Source organism: Centruroides sculpturatus, unplaced genomic scaffold, assembly GCF_000671375.1.
Source record: "Centruroides sculpturatus isolate CEXI.00-Female unplaced genomic scaffold, Cexi_2.0 scaffold2965, whole genome shotgun sequence".
NCBI lineage: Eukaryota > Metazoa > Arthropoda > Arachnida > Scorpiones > Buthidae > Centruroides > Centruroides sculpturatus.
Genome location: NW_019387064.1, coordinates 5059 through 15235, shown reverse-complemented (window position 1 = coordinate 15235; position 10177 = coordinate 5059). Strand labels below are relative to the sequence as shown.

Here is a 10177-nt window from a genome sequence, read left to right as displayed (position 1 = left end):
CATTGTTAAATAGAGATTCTAATTGTGTACTGATCTTGAACGTAATGGCTGCTAATTTATAACGTGCAGAACAATACCTGGATCTTTGAATTTTTGTAACAAACATAACGTCTAAATTTACTAAATATCAAGTAGTGTGCAGGTGAAGTGAAACGCATTGCATGATGGGGGACGATCCAGGCCTCGTTATACCCAATATCAGTAGTCCAGTAAAAACACGAAAAGCCCCAATCTCACTGAGCAATAATTATAGAATAGAATAAAAAATATTTTTCTATTCTAAAATTAATGATCGGGTAAACCGTTATTTTACTAGACTACAGGTTCACTCGGCACTAACAGCATAAATAGACGGGCAAATCAAGTGGATAAACAAATCGTTTAAACTGTTAAAAGGGAAATCAGGGTTAATACTGCGATATTTTAAAGCACGTTTTTGTAACTTTTTGTTTCTTGTGTTACTAATTTAAAGCAGATTGATTAACATACGCCATTTTATAATGAACGTTAGATGTACCCCTTCGATTTATGATTGTACCTCTAAAGGTACATGTATCCCCAGGAGAACCATTGTTTTAAATCATTTATATGCTTTGTGATATAAAGATTGTTTATAAATAATTAATAAAAATGTTTTAAAAATTTAACCATTTATCTATTTGTAATAAAATTAGTTTTATTAAATTATTATATTTAATTGTTCTTGTTAAATAATTTTATATGTTTTTGATAAGTTACAGCGGGAATTAGTTGCATGATGTAGAAAGAGATAAAAAGTAGTTTAAAAAATTCTTTGTATTATTTATTCTGTGCAATTATGCACACAATAAATAATAAAATAATCTGCTTTCGAATCTGACTTTTTTCCATTACGTAGTTTAAATAAATTAACTGATTTTTAACAAGACATATTTCACCTACAACTAGATGCAGGTACATTTATATTTACATTTCGTATAATTTGTTCATGTAACTTATTTATAGATCAGGGGTGTCCAACCTTTTTGTTTCTCTGGGCCACATTGGAAGAAGTCATGCAGTTTTGTGCAACAAGTACTGTATAATATATATACTTGTGGCACAAGTATATTTTGGCACAACCCTTAAATATACTTATATATTTTAGGATTAACATGTATAGATTACAGTAATAAGTATTAAAACTTTATTACAAAAAAGCATTTTTAAAAAATTTACTTCTACAGACTCTTTTAATTTATACTTAGAAATAGATAAATTCATTTATTATAAAAGAGACAAACGAAAATTTATTTGAAAAAGAATAATTGTTGTTTTATTTGTGTCTCTAATTAATAAAAAAAGACAAAAAACACCATTTTAAAGTGCATTTTTATTCGGCTAATATATTTATAAAAAATTTGTAGCTCAAAAAGTAGCCAATGCGCCAAATGATATTTTTTACTCCAAACTGATAAAAGGGTAGCCAAATTTGGCGCAAAGTAGCCAAATCTTGCAACGCTGGAAGGAATACTAAATAAAGCTGGAGTTGGGACTCAAAGGATTATAGACCCAAAAGGAAGAAAAAGAGAGAAAGGACAAAATTTTATATTGTTCTTTCTCTCCTTTCCCTGAATTTGAGTCTATACTCCTTTGAGTCACAACTCCAGCTTTATTTAGTATACCTTCCTCATTCACACATTTCCAAGTATTTGAAAATATTTCCTTTCAACTCAAAAATAAAATATGTATATAGGTTTACGGATTTTGAAACGTCTTTTTTGAGTGTATGTCGTTGAAATAAATAAATAAATAAATAAAATAAATTTGTCGGATTTATTTACACGTTTATTAGGCTGTATTGAAACTTGCCTTGGCTGCATGTGACCCGCAGGCCGTGAGTTGGACATTCCTGCTATAGATGATTCTAATGCGAAATTATTAAACAAATAATTTGTTATTACTTTATTTTCCATTTTGAGACTGTTATTTTAAACTAGTAGCAAATATATGTATTACTCTTATTAATTACTTCTAAATAATGTATTTAAATAATAATTGACTTTAGTCATTTTCACATTGTGTTTTTTTTATTAAACCAGTAAGTTATTACTATCAACGTAGAAGTTCTGAAATTAAATGGTATTTGCTAAAAAGAATTTAAATCTTATATGGAGATATAAATAATATAAGTTGATAAAATCAAATTTTTTTTCGTATAACATTTCAACAATTAATTCAAGCTCTTCTTAAACTTTCGCGTGAAGAAATGTATGAATATTTTACTTATTTCAAATCGAATGTAATGAATCTAAAAAATTTAAATAAATTATGTTAAATTATAAAAAGCGATGAAAACCTACAATCACTTTCTAAATCTTTGCATTTTGTTTGCTTTTTGACCATATAAAATTATCCTGGATTGACAAAAATGTATTATTTATACTTTATACTTATTGTTATGTAATTTAATCCGCAAACGCAAAACATGAACATACGAAATTTAAAATCAGTATAAATTTTGCTCTTTCACAGATTGACATCGGGTTTCTTTATTGTTTGAGAAAAAACATATATTTTTTAAAGCACAGGTTGGGGGAAGTTAATTACACGAATAGGGATAGTTTTAGTACGTTGCGACCACCTCCTACTATTAATGTGAAAGAGGTGCTAAATGTTTTATTACTTTGTTTTCAGAAGCTCTTTTCTTGCTTGTAATTCGATGATTTAACAATATGATTCTTTTATTTTACTCAGTAAAATGTTTTTTTTTTCAGATTTAAGAACTAATTATATTATATCTTATTACATTAATTTTATTTTTCATTTTTTATGCAAAATAGTCGCGAGTTATTTTTAAGTCGTTCACATTACTTCAAAAATCGATATCGCTTAAAATATTACAGAGTTCATCAAAACGTTTTCATGGTTGTCTACATAGGAATTTTTCTATATATAAGAAATGAAGCAATCGAAAATTGCATCATTTCTTATATAGAAAAATTGAAGGATGGGTCCTGAAAAAGTTTACAATTTACTAGATGATGTCGATTGCAAACATTGTTTTCTGTATAACTTAAAATATTTAAACGATAAATGTGAAAGTGTCTTTGTTACAATATCTGAATCACGTTTGAATGCAATCAATGAAAATTTCACAATTTGCACAATTTGAAATTTTTAAACATATTTTCCATGCACTGCGTCATCTGTGAAGTTGCACTGTGTCCAGTTTTGTTTGACGTTGCTGGAAAAGACCAAGAGGTAAATAAGTATATCAAACTTAAACTTGTTATAAAATTATCCCAGGTTTGCGGATTAACATTGGATTTGTTTGTAATACAGCACGTTCACTTTAATGTTCCATAAAAGTTTATTATTTCTCTGCAGTCATCGTTAGTACTATACGACTATCTCCCAGTGCGCGATTGAAAGACATACTAGATTCATCTATACTCTGCTTACGAATTAGTATAGTCTCAGAACTGCCTGGTTATTAATTTTCCGCGAAAACCCATACCTCTGGGCGATTTGTCATCAGAAACAAATCGGTGTAAAGAAACGTTACGGAATCGGTATATTCTTCGTTTTTATGCTGTAATTTTGCAATTTTTACTTTGATTAATGTGTTTATATTATTTACACGTAGCTTTTCATACCAAATAATGTAACGATTAATTAATTTGATTAGACGTCTTTTTTAATGTCCATTTTGGGAGAGATTCCTGTTACTTCTGGTGAAGTGATAGTAAAAGGGAAGATTGCTTATGCTTCTCAAGAGGCTTGGGTATTCAATGAAACTATCAGAGAAAATATCTTGTTTGGAGAAAAATATCAAGAAGAGAAATACAGAAAAGTTCTGCATATAACTGCTCTAGAAAAGGTAATACACTGTTTTTATCTAAATCTTTATTATACATAATAAATTACATACAGTATATCGATTATTTTAAAATTTTCACATGTAGGCCTATTGTAAAACAAAATGCAAATTTCTATATTTTTTTCCGGTGGACAATGGTATAAGTTGGAACATGTCAACCAGTCTGAGCAAATATTCAAACTAGATTTTTCCTAAACTATAGACTAATGATTACATTTAATGACACTTGTAATTAATAAACATATTTTAACGTTTACATAAATATCTGTTGGAGTTAAGTTTCGTGTGAAAACAGTTTTCAGTGCATATTATATTAAACATAATTAACTTGAATTTCATATCTACCAATTATAGGATATAAGTTTGTTTCCTAAAGGGGATCTAACTATTGTGGGGGAGAGAGGAGTGATAATGAGCGGTGGGCAGAAGGCAAGAATTAATCTAGCAAGGTAAATTAACTCTTACTCTACTTGTATGTTTCCGTAGTTTAATTACAGTACTACAACGTGAATAAAAAACACATATATACCCTAATTATTATGCCTTTGTGTCCTCTATCTTAATTTAAAATTTATCTTGTATACTAGTACAATATCAATTAACGGGACTTTTTATACTGGATTCATGGATGTTCAGGTAAATTAAATAAATAATATTATTTCTGATCTGTAAGACTAAGTTTTTGCTTCCATAAATCCAGTATAATAAGTCCTGTTAATTGACATGTACTAGTATACAAGATAAATTTTAAAACATATATACCCTATTCATAAATGTATTTTAATCAAATATCATTATTGCTTATATATATACATACTGTATATTGCTTTAAAATGTAATCAGTATACAGTGAAAGTATCATATCTGAAACACTAACATTAGTCTGTTTTAGTACTCTGTGAGATTTTCTGAATTTATATGTTTCAGTTGTACTTTACTGTGACTATTTTAATATTTACAATTCTCACCTTAAAATAGGTGAGAATTGTAAATATTTTAAAATTCAAAATAAAACATAATTATGTTTGAAAAACAGAATCTTTTCTGTAATATCAGATAATATGTTTAAAATTTTTATTTGATAAAACACTGTCAGAAAAATTACGTTATAATTGTGATACAGACATACTTAAACTTTAGTTATTGTTAAAATTATTTTACAGATATTTTTTCTCATTTCTCCACTTTCAGCTAATGAGAAGTCAGTCATTAACTTTTATTAAATGACAAACAAATATGATTCTGATTATTTTTTATGGTAAACAAAAAATTTATTCAAGTTTACAATTTTTACACCTCACTGCCATACAGTTTCATATAGATATAAAATCAAAGCAAATAAAAAGAAAAAAATAACTGACTACAGAGACAATACCATTAAAGTTAAATGCAGATTCTTCTGATTAAGCAATAACTTTTTGTTTCTTGAAGTGAAATTCATTTACCGTAATGTTAAATTTTATGTATTTTTAGAGCATTATATATGGATGCCGATATATTTCTCCTTGATGATCCACTAAGTGCTGTTGATGTTCCAGTGGCAAAACATATCTTCGAAAAGTAAGTATTTAACAATTCTCTATGTTATAGCTGAATACATTTTCACTGTTTATTCATTTCAGATGTATAATGGAATATTTAGATGAAAAGATTTGCATTTTAGTTACACACCAAGTACAATTTATAAACTCTGCAAGTAAAATTTTAGTAATAAATAAGGTGGGTAATGTAAATAAATATATTTTCTTCTTGGTAACACTAAATTTCGCAGAATGCCCTATATTCCAGAGTGAAATGCATGATAAAAATATGAAAAACTCCTTCAAGCCAAGTCCGTTGGTAAAAAGCAAACTACAGTAGAGCATCGATTATCCGACTCAATTGGGGACTGGGGTTGGTCGGATAATTGAAAAGTCAGATAACCGAAAAGTATGAAAAAATCCATTATTAGTGTAATATATTATTATGTGACCGCAGGGTCGGCACCTCTTTGGCGCCCTGTCAGGATGACACNATGTCAGCATTCCATTTTTTTTCCTGTAAAAATTATCTTAGGTGCATTTTAGTTTCACAAAAATAATCTTTTCTCTTGTTAAATAGCATTGAATTGCATTTTAGTAAGATGACTAAGTCTATCTGTTCATCATTTGGCACTTGCAGACCACTAGTGGTCTGCAAGTCCAGTTTGCTAATGTGACCGCAGGGTCGGCACCTCTTTGGCGCCCTGTCAGGATGACACCACTGTGTCTTGTAGTAGACACAGAAAAATTTTATTGGCCGTTTATTTGGTTACGCGAACGGTCGCGTTGTGGACTTCTAGTTCCGGGATGGAGGCATACCGAGAGAACCAGAGGAATTACACTCTAACTCATCTAGACGTAATACCCGTTTATTGTTCATACTATATACAATCGCAATAGCTATATATAATTGGGTTAATTAACATATGTAAGTTTTTTCGGTTACCCGTATTCCGGAGAGAGAGAGCTCACATATATTTCGCGCGAGGATAAATACCTTGGTTTGAATCGTTGATTAGTCTTGGGTTGAATCGTTGATTAGTCTTCACAAAGTTCTTTCGAACGTTGAAACGTTTTTCAAGTAGCACAAAGTTCTTCCTAACGTTGTTGGGCGTAGTCCTTTCGAACAGCGGCGATTAGATGAGTTCCTGGTAGCGACTTATCTGTTTTTGTAAAAAACACAGTGCGCACAAATTTCCAGAGACTGACTCTTATGTATCGACCCCTCCTTTTTATAAAGGGGGTCTCGTTGGGTTTTTTCCACTGCCTTATTAGGACTGTTCTTTTTTCTTTGACCAATAGTCTTTTTTCGAGATTTCGGGTGACACATTCGATGTATCATGCTTGACAAGGAACTAAGTTCGTGGGAAAAGATTTTTATGCTCGTTTTTTTTGGCAGTTTGAAGTTAAAATTTTTTCCATTTCCTCCCTTAACAAAAATTCTATTTAACGAATTTATTCACTAAACTCGACTGTCACACTGAACACTAAGTTAGTTAAATCTTTAGAATTTCCCAGATCGTGCTTTTCTTTCTTTCTTCTTTAGATTTGAAAATGTTTGTCAGAAGATAATTGCTGTGAAAATATTTATATATCAAGCTGGATTCATGAGCATTCATAAGACATGGCATGATANTCACACTGAACACTAAGTTAGTTAAATCTTTAGAATTTCCCAGATCGTGCTTTTCTTTCTTTCTTCTTTAGATTTGAAAATGTTTGTCAGAAGATAATTGCTGTGAAAATATTTATATATCAAGCTGGATTCATGAGCATTCATAAGACATGGCATGATATCTCAGATATTTAAAGTTACCTGAAACTAACAATATTTTTTATTTCATATTCAGAAAACACATTATAACATTTTGACAACAGAAAAAAAAAAACATGTAATAAGAGTGTATCTTGTGATTTTGCTAGTGTCTGCTTTCACTTTAATAGAGCCAATTGGAAAGCATTTATTAATGACAGTTTTTAGGATTATAAGTACTTATTTGTATTTTTNTGACAACAGAAAAAAAAACCATGTAATAAGAGTGTATCTTCTGATTTTGCTAGTGACTGCTTCCACTTTAATAGAGCCAATTGGAAAGCATTTATTAATGACAGTTTTTAGGATTATAAGTACTTATTTGTATTTTTAAAAAAAAGGAATTTAACCATTTTTAACGACCTTGATGAAGATGAAAATGATTATCGTCGAAAGCGCTTGTTGGTCTAGCGACATTTATTTGTAATTTAACGCCTATATGATAAAAGTTTCTCCTATTACCTTTTTTTTAATATAGCTGTACTCAACAGTATGACTCCTTCATGTTTGGGCAGTTATAGTGCAATAATTTTGTAATTGTGGCCATAAAATATTGGTTTGTCTTTGTTTTTCTCTGTCAGCTTCACACCTTACTGCATGTTTTACAGGTGTTTTTTTTTGTACACAAATATGTGTAAATCTGTTTGTTTACTTACACGTCCTTAATTATTTACATTTTTATATGGAAATTTGCAATTATTTTTTTTCAGTTGTCTTTAAAGCTTTCTCAACCTATATTAGCTGGTTTTCTAATTTGAACACATAATTGACCAATAATTCTAATAAAGTTGGGCCCACCAGTGGCCAAGTGGTTCTGTTTCCTGAACACTGGGAGATTAGTCAAGAGTTCATGTTCTGCCAGGACTGGCTGGCTATGTGGAGTCTTCTGGGTTTACTCCATGTCTGTAAATCCTGAATAGGGACCAGTTACCCTTAAAAAGAACTTATTAAGAGCCAAAACTCTGCTAACTTTTCCAGTACATTAAGAGAGCTATTAGATATCATTAGTAATTACGAAACTTTTTACAATATCATAATTGATGAGGCTTCATTCACAATGCATCTTAACAGGTGAGTAGTCATTACTTAGCATATGAGCCATTTGCAAATCTGATATGGACGATCAAATGATTCGTTCTGATGTTTATTGTAACAAATAATTAAGATTATATCAAACATTAAAATGTGTTTAATAGAAAAATCACATATGTATGTTGTAATTTCTCGGAAACAAACAAAGGCGTAGGAATGATGTTGGCTGTATCATGAGTGGTGTATGCTGTTTGAACTCATCTGTATATATTATGTTCTGTGATTTTTATTCATGTATTTTTATCATTAGAGATAGTATATCTGAGAAGGTTAATCTGATAAATTTGTTTATTAAATATCTGACTTCATTATTTCATGATGATGATGCAATTCGCTAGAATATGATAGCAACATCACAAGATAACTAAATTAAAAAATTTTAATTTTCAAAATACTTTATTTTTCCATTTAGACAGTATTTATTTAAAATACAGGAAATCCTCGTTAATTTGAACTATCAGAGTTTGAATCCCGGCCAGGGATGCAGAGATATACATGTTAAGGATCTCAGTTAGTTTGAAATATGGCTACTTCGTAATTTGAAATGAAAATTCTGTCGTAACTGTGACATGAGTATGCTAACTCATTCATTTATATCGAAGTGCCTCCATACTTTAAGAGAACAATAGACCAAGAACAACTCTAAACTGGTCAATATGGCTTTTTTTTTTACAGTAACATATTTTGGGTATCACCTTACTCGTGGATTGATTACCCTTTATTTTTCTTCTCATAAAATACGGCTGGTTTTCGGGATTGCAAGATTGACTATAAGTAGCAGATTGATATATTTGTAGCACTCTAGGCTACTACATTTGGGCCACTTTAAGAATAATTTGGACTACATTTCAAGGAATCTGCTTTATTTTTTCATAAAACCCATTTCGCAAACTGTGAGCTCATCATCAGATATGTGCTGTTTACCTTCACATTTATATTATTATTAATTAACGAAAATAGTGTTCTGTATACAAAGCTGTATTTCGTTTGCTTAAAAAATTACATTGGTTACACGAGTTTGCATTGTGCAGAAATATATAACTCTTGGATAATTCGAAACTGGTGATTCGAAGTTGCGATTAACTTGTCTTTTGAATTTCAACTAACAAGGATTTCCTGTATTAAACAAGACAATTTTTTAAAAGTGAAAATACATCAAATGATCTGATGGATTTTTATCTGGCCACATTAAGGCTAATAATAATCCAAAACAAGGCAATTTGAATTATTAATTAGCCTTAATATAGCCCAATAAATGTCAGGCAGATTGTTTGTTTGCTATTAATAATCTGTCAGGTTATTTATACATACATAATATACATATATCCAAATATTACTTTACTGTTTTTATTCTCCATCCCATTTTCAGTAAACACTAATCATTCTATTAATGGAAATAGCCGGGTACCGAGGGACAGCATGCAACATATTTAAGATAGACCACCCATGAAAAATTACTTGGTTGCTTGCACAGATTCGATCTCAGAACCCAGAGTAGTAGTAAATTCAAATAAATTTGAGTGAAACTTGGTTTTTATTTCAAATCAATTTTAGGTCTGATTGATGTAATGTAAACACACTCAAATGCTGGAACTATTGATTAAAAACACTTCACATGCTTTATACTTACTCCAGCATATAAAGTTTAATGAATGCACAAATGTTTACATCAACTTTAAGGAGCGTTCATTAGGCACGAGAGCCATTTTTGTACATCAAACCAGATAAAAAATATTTTAAAAATAAAACCAAACATTTCATACATACAATGATGCATTGTATGTATGGAATGTTTTGTTGTCAATGTTGTCTTTCCATGGTCTACATGCCCTATTGTTCCTACATTTATGTGCGGCTTCCCAAATGCTTCCACTACTGTTGCTGTAGATGTTGACATAATCATTACCGATA

At 30.1% G+C, this 10177-nt stretch overlaps 1 protein-coding gene across 2 annotated transcripts; it reads left to right on the top strand.

The window, feature by feature from the left end:
• Window positions 1-3091: 3091 nt before the first annotated feature.
• On the top strand, window positions 3092-5798 carry LOC111616120 (multidrug resistance-associated protein 4-like). Of its 2 annotated transcripts, XM_023357545.1 has the most exons (5): window positions 3092-3533; window positions 3608-3841; window positions 4196-4290; window positions 5315-5401; window positions 5464-5798. In XM_023357545.1, exons 2-5 carry the CDS (start codon window positions 3662-3664, stop codon window positions 5699-5701), a joined length of 600 nt encoding a protein of 199 aa, XP_023213313.1. In that variant the 5' UTR covers window positions 3092-3533; window positions 3608-3661; the 3' UTR covers window positions 5702-5798. The 2 variants fall into 2 exon arrangements, with proteins under 2 accessions (XP_023213313.1, XP_023213314.1); XM_023357546.1 differs by having other exon boundaries at window positions 3092-3841.
• The last annotated feature ends 4379 nt before the right edge of the window (window positions 5799-10177 follow it).